Source organism: Egretta garzetta, unplaced genomic scaffold (assembly GCF_000687185.1).
Source record: "Egretta garzetta isolate BGI_Z169 unplaced genomic scaffold, ASM68718v1 scaffold650, whole genome shotgun sequence".
In the NCBI taxonomy this organism is placed as follows: Eukaryota; Metazoa; Chordata; class Aves; order Pelecaniformes; family Ardeidae; genus Egretta; species Egretta garzetta.
Genome location: NW_009258374.1, coordinates 173,138 through 188,828, shown reverse-complemented (window position 1 = coordinate 188,828; position 15,691 = coordinate 173,138). Strand labels below are relative to the sequence as shown.

The 15,691-nt window shown below is 38.3% G+C and overlaps 1 protein-coding gene across 7 annotated transcripts in view; it reads right to left on the bottom strand.

Annotated features, from left to right (window-relative positions):
- Nucleotides 1-2,357: 2,357 nt before the first annotated feature.
- CHID1 (chitinase domain containing 1) overlaps nucleotides 2,358-15,691 on the bottom strand; it is a 119,221-nt gene continuing 105,887 nt past the window's right edge. The window contains exons 11-13 of one of the 7 annotated variants that reach the window (XR_004842128.1): nucleotides 12,924-12,966; nucleotides 3,571-10,845; nucleotides 2,358-2,389 (exon numbers count right to left, since the gene is read on the bottom strand). Coding sequence is in view for 2 of the 7 variants with exons in the window: in XM_035895160.1 (XP_035751053.1) it covers nucleotides 10,747-10,845; nucleotides 12,924-12,966 (142 nt within the window). In the remaining 5 variants the exon portion in view is untranslated. Of the gene's footprint in view, nucleotides 2,390-2,682; nucleotides 10,846-12,923; nucleotides 12,967-15,691 lie in introns of those variants that run through there. The other 6 variants (XR_004842131.1, XR_004842127.1, XR_004842129.1 and 3 more) reach the window with 6 other exon arrangements.

Genomic DNA, 15,691 nt, shown 5'->3' with positions numbered 1-15,691 from the left:
ATTATGTAGGTCGTTTTGTACCGCAAGTCAATCCCTTTATTAACAGGGGATTACAACAATCACAGCATTTGGCATCATTCACACACACATAACCCGTGTATTAACTCCTATATATGCAAAACTCAATTCAGTGATATACTCCTGCAGTGTACTCTTCTTCCCCCCCCCCCCAGGGTTTTCACTAATTTTTTTATAAGAATGTCAGGACCTCAGATTTAAATTTCTAAAGCTGTTCTGGATTATTGCAGAGCATGGCCCTTCACAAGAGCCCAGAGGAATGCAATTTCTACATTTACCAGGAATTGTATGAATCTTTGTCCTTCTTCTACTAGTGCCCCATACCAGGGAAATGGTAAGGTCTGCAAAGTGACTAACTAGTTTAAAACAAATAAACAATATTCAAATTCTGTTGTAACACCTACAGGCCAGTCCTTGAAACAACTGCAGATTTGGTAATAAATGATCTTCCACTTACCGGTTCTTTTTGTGTGTGCACTAGCTTAGTGTGTTCATGCTTTATTCCATACTTGAACACCTATTTTATAAAAACAGTCTTTAGAAATACTCACTATACATGCTTATAAATGTTTCTTTATGCAGAAGTAACAAAACCAAAACACAATCATTTTGATGGACAGAACACTTGAGGTGCAAAATAATTTGAAGAAAAGAACTGTGTTAGGTAAGCACAGGAAGTAATTATTCTGATAATGTGCAGAACAATCCACGAGACATTAAATAAAAATAAGCATTTCAGCTTCTTTCTAAATACTTGCATAATCTCCTGTCTTGATAAGTAAGCCAAGTTTGCCTTGTCATAAATTCTATGTGCCCTAGTATAAAGCTTAGCAGACCTATCTCATCATAATTTAATTTCTTTCCTTATCCTTCTTAATTCTTAAAGTTTACTTTAACATTGACAGAAATGAGCTGGAATAGTTCAAACTAAGTGGAGAACAGCCATTATTATGAATGCATATTTTACCAGCCAGTTCCAAATACTGGAAATAAGAGGGATTTATTCTCCAGAAGGTTACTGGTCCTCAGACCAAGATCCTGCAGACAGATTACTAGCACCTGATTTACATTTTGAGGTAGCCCATGATGCAGACTCAAAACCAAGGGTACTCTGAAAAGTGATTAAACACAGAACTGCAGGGATCTCTGTGCAAATAATTAACCTCAGCTTCACTTCCCTAAATAACTTTGATGCATATTTTCAATAGTGGTCAGGAAGTTGGACTAGATTGTAGGTGCCTTCCAACTGGAACTATTCTATTCCAATATTAATGGCAAAAGGATGAGACATTCATCAGCACACAGATAGTTCTGAAACTAAACCAAACATCCTTCCTCAGGGTGATGCACATTCGAGGGACTACTTACAAAATCCTGCCTTTCAGCTGAGCATCACAAGTTTTGCTGTCTTACAGAAAGGAAAGCTTCACAGTGAAAGAAAAGCGCTGGCTAGAGATGCCGTTAGAAAACTCAGAGCACTCACCAGGTGCTGCTCACTTTCAGCGCTGCGTTTACAGAGCAATCCAATACAATCAAATGCAAAAACATTTTCATGCGCAGTGAGTCACGCCGTTATCCTCCCGCTTTGTTAGTAGCTGCAGTCAGTCAGGGCAACATCTCCCCATTACCTTGAAAAAGCTACCCAAATTTAAGTGCCTGACGCCTGCACTGTAGAATGCTTCTCACTAAGCAAAGCTTTCATTATTTTGGGTTTACTCTGAAATTAGAAGTAATTTTTTTCAGAAGCAACAGTTACTTCCAGAAAAGCCTCAAGGGAGTTATTTGATGCTACCAGTGGAAATACCTTAAAAAGCAAAAGGGTTTTATTACAAAAATAGCACTATCAATAAAAAATGGCTGGGCTATACAGCTTTACAACATAACTCCATTCTGAGAAGTGTTCTCAATTTCATCATTCAGAACCACCATCTACTCTGCTCTTCCAAATAATGGTTTTAAATTTTCTGCAGGACAGGGGAAAGGCATTATTACTCCTTTTGATTCCTCCCATTCTCACTGAATCAACACAACTGCAGGAGATGAAGCAGGATTATGTTTTTGTTTGGGATTCATTAAGAGAGCTGCAATCAAGCTGCAGCTGCACGGCTAAATTCTATTTTAATTACAAACAACAACACAAATCCTAGAAAACAAATGGGCTCCCAAACATGCAAGTCAGATGCAAAATAGGACCTGTGGAATCTTTAAGCAGCTATGGTGCGTGAACACCAACAGCACTTGAATGCCAGCAAAAAAAATGCTTTCACTTACAAAGAAAACTACTTGGAAATGAAAGTTCAGCAGCAGCTTGACTCAGACATCACACAGATATGGAGACCACACAGTAACTGTCAAAGGAGAGGAGTATATCCTGTGAAGTGCATATGCAAGCAAGATTAAAAAGCAGAAGATTAGCCATGCAAACGTGTTCCACTACAGATCCTTTTCTCTTCACATCCCACCGCCCCCCCCCCAGTTGTCTTCCCCCCCCCCCCCCCCCCCCCCCCCCCCCAGCTTATCTAGGTAACACACAGAAAATGCCAGAAGTACCAAGGTGCTGGAAAAAAATGTTCCAATAATGGGGGGGGTGAGGGGACATTTTGGGTGGATAGAAGATGCCTCATGGAAGTTACAATTTAGCTAATGGCAGGAGGGCTAAAGCACCATTATTCTCCCTTTAAAGTGTATAATCAGTGATTTCATTACTAGGAAAATATTCAGGCCTTTTAAAGATCCAGCTACTGTCTGTGCCTTTCTGGCGTACTGCAGTAGTTAATTCCTCCACCTGACTGCATGCTATGCAAATTACTATTTCCATTTATTCTTTGTCGAGTTACTTGTCTCCATATCTACAAGGAAAGCCATTTTCCCTTACTCCGTGGTGGAGAGGGGAGGGCCTCATCACTCCTCACGGTATCACTCAGCACAGCAGCATGCTCTGTTCACTTCGGCACGCACACAACCCCAACCTGTTGTCAATAGATTGTTCTGCAGCGCATTTGAGAAGACCCTCACGGTGTAAGTGAGGACGGGACCCTGCTTTGCTCTGGCCTGTTCTGGTTTCTGATGACTGAGCAGCAGGGTCTAGCCAGCTGGTGATGGGAGAGTCAGAAACCTTGGCTGCTGTTTGACTTTGTGACAGACTTACTACTTGACACTGGAAAAGTAATTTTTTCTTTTGTTTCTCCTTCATCCTTTGTCTGCCAGGTCTTTTTAAGGCTGTGTGCTCTCTGGAACACTGTCCTCTAACTCCTCCTCTGGAAGCCTACCTGTTTTTTCAATGCAGTTATCCCTAACAACCAAGGACTCCTGAGAGGGAGAGGGAAAAGGCTTCTCATGTACCTGATAAAAAAGTGTAATAGTGCACACACTTGAAATTCAAATTACATGCCAATACGCATATCTGGAAGGCTATGAGTATTTACAATATTCATGTTGTCATCTACAAAATTCACTCAATAACTTAATTCTCTGCCAAAAAGCACTGGGAGAAGCCATCAGAACAGTAACCTTAGTTTTTACGAATATATATGCCAAGAATACAGTACTGACTCTGCCAAAATCTTTCATACCCCTTGGCTCCAATGCAGACAAGGCTCAAAAATGCACAGGGACAATCTTGGGAACACAGAGGTTTGGGCTTTGTTTTGCTAAGTCTAGCTCTCTGCTGCTCCTACAAGAGGGATAAAAGGAGAAAGTGCATTTTTTTTCCAAAAGCAGTTGCTTCACCCCATTCCTCCCCCCATCTCCCTCAAGCAGCCACAAGCACCCTGTTTTCCTTTCCTGCCCTGCCCCACCACCTTAAGAGATGCAGGCAGATAAGCTCAATAGCTGCTGCCAAGGGGAGAACACAAATCTGGGACCTTGCTCATGCCAAATGTTTAAGCACTCTATATTGGAAAGAATAGGAAAGTCTTCATTCTGGGTATGATGAATATTCCCCCTGCCACTTTATATATTTAACTCTCTTATTAAAACAACTGAAAAATCTGGTTCAGCAAACCCCCAAACTCTTAAAACTTACTGCCCATTCCCTCTTGTGTCAAAAGTAGTAATCCCAAATCCTAAAAGCAAATACTAAAGTATAATTTAACCCTCAGTGCTTTTAAAATAGTCAATAAACTTCTAAACCAGGCTTTCAAGACATGAGCTCAGCCAATCTCCTGCACTCAATTGCATCCTCACGTCAACCACAATTTCAGGGTTGATGTGAATGAAGAAAGAAGGAATTAGATGGAATTTAGAATCCTGGCCCACTGTTTGACACAAAGTCCATCTAAATCAATTCCAAGTTAACAGCAAAAGCAATTTAATTTTAATAGAAAGTTCTGAGTTAAAAAGCAGAAGCAGCATGCAAAGCCCTGATACAACAGACAACCATTTAGTGCTGTGATTCTAAAGGCATCATTGAATAAAGCACTTTCTAATGTTAATTCCAGCTAATGATACCAGCAAGCTACCCGGACTTCAAAATAAAAAAATAACCGATTTTAAGTTGTATTTACAATTGCAACACACGAGACAATTTACTTTCAAAGAGGGCTGCTTGCCATTTATGAAGAAACTATTTCTCTGCTTGCATTAGCAGAACTGTTCTGCATTAATTATTCCAGACCCCTCCACCTGATTCACCACTAGCTCCAGCTCTAGTACAAAACAAAGGCACTTTGGCTTTCACTTTGCCAGATTTATCAGTTGGTTTAATGAGAGCAAAATGAAAAAGATTATTATCCCAGAGGTTTTTCACATAAGCACATAAAATAGCATAGCAAAAATAACCCTACCACTTGTTTTATACACAGCAACTGAAACAGCACTTACATGCAAGGGGGAAATCAGTCCAGAGGTAGCTGCTATGAGCAGAGCTGAGCTTTGCCACCCTACCACAGTATCACTGTAGTAACTACAGGGACCAGGGAGCCAGCTTTGCAAATGACATAAATTACTCTCTCCTCTCTCTCAATGTGGTCACACAACATGCCCAGGCATCTTTTCCCTAACTTCCATAGCACATGAATGCTGACGCAGCTACTGCTGGGTCTTCATCTACCATGATATACAAGCGTGTCCACTCACAGCATTTGTTTTGTCAGCCACCAAAAGAAGCAAAGGAAAACACAAAAAGGTTGCAAAAACTGAAATAATAGTCAAATAATTTATAGCAACTTAACTTTTCTGCCCCACAGGAGTTCACCTGAAAAATCAGGGAAGAAACATTAAAGATGGGGTGAAAACAGATACACACAGTCCTAAACGACTTCCTACCCTGTGCACTAACTGCCTCCTGGCTATTTTTAGTCACGGTCCCACCCTCCACAATTGCAAGCACGAGAGCATATACCGGAATATATGCCCTCCAGTGGTGCACCAGAAACAAACTCGCTGAGATGTACCAAAAGACCTACCTAGACCATTCCTAAATGCAGATCATAAGGAAGAAAAGTAATGTTCAGTGAAAATTGGTGGTGTCTGTATGGGCTTTTTGAGCTGCTTTAACACTTGCAAACATATGCAATAAACAAAGGAAAACAAAATTCAATCTTACCTTTTTGAGTAGGATGAGCAGCAGAAGTAACCATAATGTACAAACTTTACATACTGAAGGAAACTGATGCAACACCATACAATCTTCTGACTTCTATTCCATGCGCACTGACCTTTGAAGAAGGTGAGGTTTATCACCCAGACAATCCCTGCTGCAGCTATGCACATAGCAGGAACTTCACGGCAAAAGATGACAGAGCTGGAACATTAGATAGCCCCGCTCCAAGAAACCGTACCTGGATTTGCAGAAAAATGCAATGATCCCGCAAGCCTTACAGCAAGTCACTTGTGCAAAAAACACATGGCATACAATCTCGAAATTGGAGGCTCTATACCCTTCTACCACCACGTGTATGTCTGTTATGATTATTGGCTTCTGGTAAGTGAAATGAGGAGTTAGGAAATCTCTAGAAAGTCAATATGCTGCTCATCTACACTGAACGTTTCCACCTGAGTTTCATTACACTTTGAAAAAACAGGTGGGCAAGGTAATGCCCTGTGGTTAAGTTCTACTCCCACCTAGGCAGTCTGCTGAGAAGTCATACGCAGGGGGGCAGCTTTTTAGTTTGTTTTGCCTTTCCACACTAGACAATTGCTAAATTTTACTTTATTTAAACTCCACACAATAGATGGATCAAAATACGATAATCTATGTGCCACAGGAAGGCAACTCAAAAGTGTCCCTCTGCTGTGCTCTCAGCAGTTGAGTGGAGAATTAGTTATAACATGTCAGAAGTCAGAGTAAGAGCTTAATTAAATAAGAGCTTATAAGAAACATTTTTTTTGTTTCTATGAAAATACCATACAGGTTTTTCTACGGTATTTTTTCTAAAATATTTTTTTACAATACATTGTAACCAAATAAACATTAAAACATATCCAGAAAAGGTAACCGATGTAAGTAGGAATGTAAAATGCCTAGTTGTTTACAATTTTGAGTCTTAGATTCCATGCATCCAAATTTTTTTGCAAAATAACATTTTGTTCTAATGTTTTCATTCCAATAGCATACGTTTAAAGGCATTTTTCAGCTTTTAGTCTCAAATGTTAACAAGATAAGTAATGTTATTTATTTTTGCAACTTTTTGAATAAGCAGTGTTAACCAAATTATATTCCAGTTAGTTTTCCTATTAAAGATTTTTTTTTTCCTAAAGAGAAGATACATTTTTCCCCAACACACAATATCAAAGTGATTGCCTGGTAGACTACAAAACACTGATTCAGGTTTAGTTAATTTGCACTTACTAAAAAAGAGATCACTGAGGGAATGGGATTTGCAGGAAATAGCTACGTGCGACCTCTTCAACCTGCAGAGATAGAATCCATCTGCTTTGTGCTGCCATTTGTTTAATTGAAGTCAAACAGCTGCATGGTGTATTAATCAAAACAGTAAACTTCAAAAGCCATATCCCAAATTCAGAAGAGACTGTAATTACAGTTCTTATGAACATCCATTAACTTCGCAGTCTCCACAGAGAAGTGTGCACAAACCACCACCCCCACTCTTAAAAATAATTACCACTTGTAGCTCATAGCAGAAAAGGAAAAGTATTTTATATTTTCGCCCAAGCCCATAAACACCACTAAATTGTTAGAACTTGCTCAACAATTCTTTATAACTAAGAAGTGGTTAAATAAGCCATTTTCATACTGTCAACCTTCGGTCTACCTTATCTCTTCCCTTTCATTCTCAACTTTTTTACCTGGAAGCTACAGTTAATTCTGGAGTTTGACACCTACATATGATAACAAAAAGGAACTATAAAACAAGGTACTGAAGCCATTTTTCTTGAAAAAGTAGCATATCACGATGAGACAAGCTAAACCATTTACTTTCCACAATTCTCTGTTGAAACCATTTCTGATTACAAAGACTACAGCAGCTCCAGTTTTCAAGACAGATACATTTACCACAAGAGACATGTTTCCTGAGATAAGATGTGAGACTGTTATCCCAGGAGTATGGTCTGTGTGATCCTACAAGAAGTCAGGTAAGTCCTCCTTTCTGTCTCGATAAGATATTTAGTTGTATACAGATACAAAAACCCTCTTTGCTATTAAAATGATGTGTGTGATGATAATCGATGATAAAAATAGTAACTTCATATCAAATGCCAGCTGCAACAGCAATCAGCTGCTATTTCTTTTTCTCAATGAATGCAATAAAAATTGTCCAGAAAAATGTATTTATCTTAACCCTGCATGAGTCTAACCAAAAAAGTAAAACATGGAGAAACATAAGAGCAAAGGTCACTTGGAAGAAAGCTCCACTTGGCATCAGGTAGCTCAAATACACCTTTACATCCATAGCACCTGAGATCTTACCCTAATTTACAGAAAATTTTCTTGCAACAGAACTAGATTATAGAGCACAGCTTCTTTTTACTTAAATGAAAAACAAAATGAAATGCGAAACTGAATTATGAGATATTCTGTTGAAATAAACACCCTTCCATTTCACCACTTGCTACAGTAGATGTAAGCTGTTCTAATAGGAACACTGGATATTTTCCCCAGTCATACCCTTGATTATTTAAGTCCAATCTCTTTGGCCTTCCCCTAGAAGTACGTTCATTTAAGGAGTACTTGCTTCTGTTGAAGAACAAACACACATACTTTTTTTTTTTTGCGTTACAGAAAAAAATGTTTCTTTGCATTGTAAAACAGTGCTTTCTGTTGTTTTTGAAATGAGGGAATGAAAGTCGTCTGGCATGGTTGTTACAGCAGTGCCGCTCCAGCACTCCCACCCGCCTTCTGCCCTTCACTCAGTTTTCCCCACTTGTTGAGGGAAAGTCATAAAAACACATGCTCTGCAGAACCCGCTTTCATACCAGCATCTCTCTCCTGTATCATTTTTTCATACATGCAGTGAGGTGCAAATTTCAAAAGAAACCTGTTTTCACAGTGGCTCGCTGATGTCACGCTGCTTTGTGGATTCACTGATACCTACGAAAAGACAGCCTGATATTCCCACACACTGAAAAATTAAGTGAACACAAGACCAGTCCATCAGAAGCCAATCTTCCTTCCTTCATCCTGGAGCTCACATGCCTTCTGGTGCTTGCTTTTTTTTTTTTTAAATGGAGAACTTCACAATAAGGAATTATGCCAATTTTGTGTCTTTTGGAAGTATTTCCAAAGCAACAAACATGTTTTGTCTTTAGAACCAAAAGACAACACACTTGGCCTCAAAACACCTATATACCGTGGATGGATCAAAATCACAATGTATCTGGTATTTATTTTTTATCACATCTGGTATTTGTTTTTCATGATAGAGCAAGGGCTAGTTTGATCTTCTTGACACACAGAAGTACTCATTCTATCTCTAAGGATGCAACAGACACTTTTTTCTAAGATAGCTGTACTCACAGACAAACAGGAATCTTGAACTTCACAGAGGATCATCACAGAATATAAAAAAAATACATGAAAAACGTGATAAATTACATGTATCTTTTCTAGAGAGAAAACAAGAAGTTAAAATGAAATATTCATTTCTTTCCCACACCCAGTTTTGAAAGCTACCTACTAGCTAATATAAAAATGGATGCCATTTCAGATCGCAACGCCTTCCATTTCTTATAGACTTTTTTTTTTTGTGAGACATTCTGGTTCAGCAATGCCACTGAAAGTAGAAAAAAACAGAGTAATAGAATTTCATTCTTGTGCTATTCTAGATACCATTGCCAGAGTGACTTTAAATTGCTTTTGAACGAACTAGAAAGTTAAAGTTAATTGAACACAAGGATTCACGTAGCAAATTATCTTACTACTAATGGTGTGGAAGAAAGAAGCCTGATTAGTAAACCCTGCTGGATACTTGCAATGTGAGAAGTCAAAAGATGCCAGAACTAAATCAGAGAGGTGAAGATCAATAGTTCTTTAATCAATGGTGGATTACAGTGGGATTTATTCTGCTGAAAACAGCAGGGGCAGATAAATTCCCCACTGAGATTAATTACTGGGAAGGGTGGATGGAAACAGAGGAGTGCAGTTATCTTGGTGACAACTGTAAGTGGCAAGAACACCAGTGAGAGTACAGAGCTATTGCCTGAGTCTCTGCTGGTGACCAATGACACCCTCATCAAATTCCCAGCACCTCTTAGTTCCTTAGAAGAAACAGCCTTGAAGCCTGTGTATTTCTACAAACACAAATATCGTAAACCAAACAGCAGGGACACAATTTTTTGGCTTTGTTTTTACACTGATGGGTTTTTACAGCTTTTGGGTTCATAAAACTTCTGTATTATGGAGATGAAAGCACCATGTGTACAGCTGAAGAATGACAGCTTCATGCACAAAGATGCTGATCACATTCACAGCACCTAAAGTCAAGGGGTTGTCAGAGCTTCTCTGGGGCTATCCATGTAATCCATCATTACCATTATAGCCTCTGATGCTAAAATTAACCTCTCACAAATTAACTACTACTGCATCATGCACTAGTGCTAAATACTGTAAACTGAGACACTAAGCAGGCTAAGCACAAAAGAGAAATCACAGAGCATCTCTTGTAACAAAAGCAATTTAGAAACAAGTCACAAATTGAAATGACTGTGACTCTAAACTGCTTAAGGAATTTACTAACATGAAAAAACAGAGCTAACAGCTTAGCTTGTCAGTGCTTGATTTTCTACCAGCTTGAGGGAAAGATATCTAACTGGTCTCCCCCCTGACATTTTACATTGACTTACCTTATCAGAAGACAGCAAGATGCAGAGGGTCCAGCAGATATTAAATTTGCTGGACATAATCTGATGGATTTATTTGTTCACTTATTTTGGTTATTACCAGCAATTATTTGAGAGGTCTCCATCTTAAACTTTGACCAGATGGCATCATCTTGTCCATTTTATTTCTTGTGGAAAACATTTCAGAAAATATTTTCAACTCTGATGCCGTCCCATGCTATGTTGGTGTATTTTCAATGACTCTGAATTCAGGAGCTTTAAAAGAAATTTCTGTTGGTTTTTTTTCCTCAGAATTTTATCAGATACCAACAATCACGTCTGTGTGGCAAATTAGAAAAGGTTCTTTATTGGGAAAAATGCCATTTTAATACAGATATGATATAAATTACAAAAAAAACATTTTAAAAATCACCTCTCCAGGATACCCAAATTAATCGAACATGGAGTCTCAGTGAAGCAAATAAAGTCTTTCCCAGATCACCTCTTATTTTAAAGCAGGTCATAAAAATAGTCCAGGCCTTGTCCCAGTTCCCAGATGGATATTCCAGTGCCCAATTCTTTTGCAAGCTCTAAGCGCAACTGGATGGACTAAGACAAAGACAGATAAAGCAATTACCTTTTAGTCAGAGACATTAGACACTCCATGCTGCCATCTCTTCATGCCATTATCAGACTTTTTAAAAACATCTATCCTTGAACCAGATACTGAAAAACCTAGTCTGTATTTCAAATACTCTCTGGTTAGCAAGCAATCATTCGGTAAGAGACAGTTAATTGTACCAGCTAATTCAATGACCTAATAAAAGATAACCAGCTAAACAGACAAAATGCCACAGAAATAAATCAGATTTATGAACTATGAGAAGGACTACTCTAATTTAGGCTATCATTTCACAATGTACAGAAATTCTAACTCTTCCCAGAAATGTCTCAGGGGTAAAATAAAACTTTATCGCTGAAGACAATTAGAATAACTTGTCAAACACCATCAAGATCTCTTACCTACCCTTGCCTTTTCCCAGGACAGAGTCACAGTTTTCATTATCACAATTCTATTTTGAAGATTAACATTTAAAAGCATCCCTATCTGAGCCCCAGCCACTGATTTAGAGTTAATTTAGCCATTGGTTTACAAGGGAAGCAATGCCACAATTAATGTTCTGCACTTCTGTCAGTTCAGACAATAAAAGAAATGATTTTTCAATCTTTTACTTTCAGGTTTTCTTAATTTGAAATGCAGCACTGCAATGTTTAAACTGCTCACACCTGTTTAAAACTCATTTCCATAGAAAACATAACAAAGTATCAAGGCATTATTAATAGATCCACTGGGCCTTCATGACTGCTTTTAACTAATCATGAACAAACCAATTTTGAGCAACGTGTCAGTGATTATAGCATTAAAAAGGGGAAGAAACACACTTGTCATGGGGTAATAAAATTAAGTGCTCCCTGACCATCTTGATCACCATTATATGAATAACTCTTTGATTTGCCCCAGCATAAAATCTCAAAATATTTCATTGCAAGCTTGTTGCAATCGGAAAGAAAACCCATTTCCATAAATTCACCAACCATCGCAGTTGACTGTTAGAGAAGACGTAATGAAAGAAATGTACAGGAATGAGTGTTCTTAACCTGGTTAGTACTGACAAGAGCAGCGTGAAATCCTTCCACAAGGCCAAAGGGAACGTAGCATAACAACATGAGCATGATATAGATTTTCTTTGATAGGTTCACAATGAAACTTTCTAACACTCTAAGACAGGTACTACTAGCAAGAACAGTTAGACATGGTAATTAATATCCCATACGTGCTACTACTTCTGCCAATATTAGATTAATGAAGGGAAATATCCTGGTACTAATGGAGCTTAAGATAACAATCTTGTTCAGAAAAACAGAGCCTTGGATCATTTCACACTAGTTTAACCATATAAAATGTCTTTGTTCTCCGTAAATATGATATACTTTCACTACAGAAGCAATTCCCTTCCAATATTAAAAGCCAGCAGAGGCTTAACATACTGCCTTTAGCTTAATTTGAGAAAATCCAAAGATAGCTTCCTAGGAACTAAGTCTGCAAGTAACTGTTTTATCTTGTATCCTGGTATATTGCAGGCTATCGTGTAGACAGAAATTGTATGTGCTGCCATAGGACTTTAGTACAGCCAAATGCTTAAGTTTTCAAAACACTAAAATATGTTCCACAGAAACAGAACTGAAGAAATCAGCATGATGCAGGCTGACAGGGAGAATCAGGACCCCGTTACAGAGAAAGGCAAAAGTTCACCAAGCTTCCAGCCAACATGATCAGAAGGAAAATTTCTTCAGTTTCTTGTCTGACAATCAGCATGTCTGTTAGCACATGAACTGTGCACTCCAACAGATCCTCTCAGAGCACTGGTTTGCCCTGGTGTGTCTTATCTCTAGACATGGCTAATCTTCAAAGATCCCAAAAGCCCATTATGCATGAGATAAAAAAAACCCCAATCTTCTTGTATAGGCAGCTGAAGCTTTGAATCATAACAGCTACAGGATGGTAAACACTTCTTTCACAAAAGCTTAAACCCAGTTCAACATTTTCTGAAGTGTCTCAATAATGCAACAAGACAAGTAAACAAGTTTCCTCTTACAGACCTCTGACATGAAAAAGTGGCACCTACCTTCAGTGTTGGGTAGAAGACGGCATGTTTTCCTCCTTTATTTCTGCAAAACAGGAAAACCAAATAGTCACAACAGCTTTGACAGATTCTCGTAGGATTTTTAGCTGAGGTTAGAATTCAAAACCAGTTTTATTCCTTCCCACTAAAAGGAAACAAAGACAGTGATGAAGAAAACTGCTGATTTTACTTTGGAGAAGTTATTGCTATTAAAAATAAGATACGCTGGTATGTTCAGCACAAGTATTAATATGCCCATATGAAAGACAGAGACTACTTGCCATTTAGTAGCTTGTATCTTTGAGATTTCTCAGCCAGTGCTCATTCCAACTCTGGAAGCTGAGGCACTCAGTCTCTGAAATCAGATACTTTTGACATCAACTTCCATTCATTCCATACTTTCACTCTGGCCACTTTAACTATTAAGGGCAAGGTAGGGCCAAAATCTTCTCTACTTCTCTTCCTTTCCTACTGCAGATAAGAACTTCTGCCCCTTTTCTACTGCAGATACAAACATATCACAGCACATAAATCCAAAGTGGTGGGGAAAGAGAAGGTACACCACGTATCTAGAAGTCAAGTATGCAACCGTGACACTCTCCTGCAGGTATCACTTACAGGAATATTTGTCAGAAAGGTCCTCCTGACAAAATCATCCTATTTAAATGGGCTTTGACAATGCTAGCAGCTGGAAAGTTATAAAGTTCAAAACATGACTGTATAAAGACCTGCTAGAGGAGTCTTTGCATAGCAATTGCATCATGCCACAACTACAACAACAAAAATCCCTGGTTATCTAAAGGAATCCTTAAAAGGCTTCAGAATAAGGCCTTTCAAAACATCTAAAGAACAGAACACAGTTTCCTAATAACTAACAAAATTGGGTAAGTTTCACGATTTAGATGAAAGTCACAAACTTCTTTGGGCATAAAACTCCATCCACAAACTGGTTACAGTGAAATACAAGATATTTACTTAACCCACACTAGTGGGCCTTTAAGGAGGACAACTCTTAAAAGAGGTTAAAAGGCTGACAGTGAAAATAGAGGACCAAGAAGAGATCTCACAACGCAAATGGTTTGATACTAGATCACAGTAAACACACTAAGATATCTTGTTGCAACTGGATTATAAAGCTGTCAGGTAGTAAAAGACAGCTGCACCTACTAAATGCGCATCTCAAAAAGATGAAGACATTTGGTTGTCAGATGCAAACTGTGAAAGACTTTCTCCAGCTCCCCAAATTACTCTCTTTCAGGTTAAATTAAATACTAGCCGTATAAAATATACAGACAGGGAAAGCTATGCTGGGCAGAAATACCAAGGCTGCGTTTTAAACCCCTAATAATGAGAAGGATGAGTTACCAGTGGTCTCACATCACCACTTTACCCGTTGGGCTAGGAGGAAATACAGAGTGCATGGACAGACTGACTAGGAATTGCTCCTAAAATTTCCCAGCTTATGTAAATGCATACTTACCTGTAAAGTGCACTGGGACAAGCACTCAGAGACAACACATTTCTGTAAATATTTGTAATAGTCTCTGCCTGCTACATGAAAATCATTAGCTGTGCTTTGCTTAGATTCATTATTTGATTTCTTAGCAACTGCAGACATGCAAGATTTCCAGGAGAGATGCTTTACCAGTGAAGCATATTTCAGGCCTGGCTGCCGTCCCCATTCAATGTAACTGAACCTCTGCAAACCAAAGTGGTAACTGAAAGAGTTCTCTTAAATAATCCTCCCCTCCAGCCGTCTCAACCACTGCAGGCATGCTGAGCCACACGGCTGCCTGCCAAGCACAGCGCAGCAAGTGAAGTCTAGAGTGATTTTCAGATCCAGCGTGCTTTATCCATCCCAGAATCCCAGAAGCATGCCATTCAAACACAGCCCTCAGACTTACTCTTTGGAGAGTAAGTTTTCATCCAGCGGTCATTGTGTCTTGGATTGTGCATTAAAGATCAGTAAAACAAAGCTTCTGATTTATTCCCTTTTAGTTAACACGAAAACCCTTTTAATTGTTTGGCACAAAGTAATTTTGTAACAGGATACCAGAGACTTAAGTATGAAGGAACCCAGATCCCAGTCCTTTCGTACAAACACAGAAAATAAATAAAAACACTGCTGACCAACAGGTATTTTTTTTTCCTGATAAGAAATGCATGCTGCTGAGATATCAGGAGAAAATTACAAGCTGAGAGAAACCTTGAAAATTAAACTAAAAATATAAAAATAGGACATTTTTGGGTTTTTTTTTTTTTACATTTAGAAATATTTAAACCAAGAATATATTTTTGAAGCAACAAAGTAGTTGTGATTTTTTTTCTTAAAGCACCCTAAAATCTGTTTTACTCTTGTTTTCAGTGGTGTGGCTTCACATTACCAATGTATTGAGTAATAGGCAAGACACAGATTTGTATAAGTAGTAGATTTTGTTTGTAATTTTACCATATTTTGTGTATTTGCATACAAAAATTGCTAATTATCACTGGGGCTTAGTAAGATGTTGCTGGTGGATTTTTTTTCTTAAAGCACCCTAAAATCTGTTTTACTCTTGTTTTCAGTGGTGTGGCTTCACATTACCAATGTATTGAGTAATAGGCAAGACACAGATTTGTATAAGTAGTAGATTTTGTTTGTAATTTTACCATATTTTGTGTATTTGCATACAAAAATTGCTAATTATCACTGGGGCTTAGTAAGATGTTGCTGGTGGTTTTTTTTTTTTTTAAATCTGTTTTAAATGGATTTTTCTTAGCATCAAGGCATC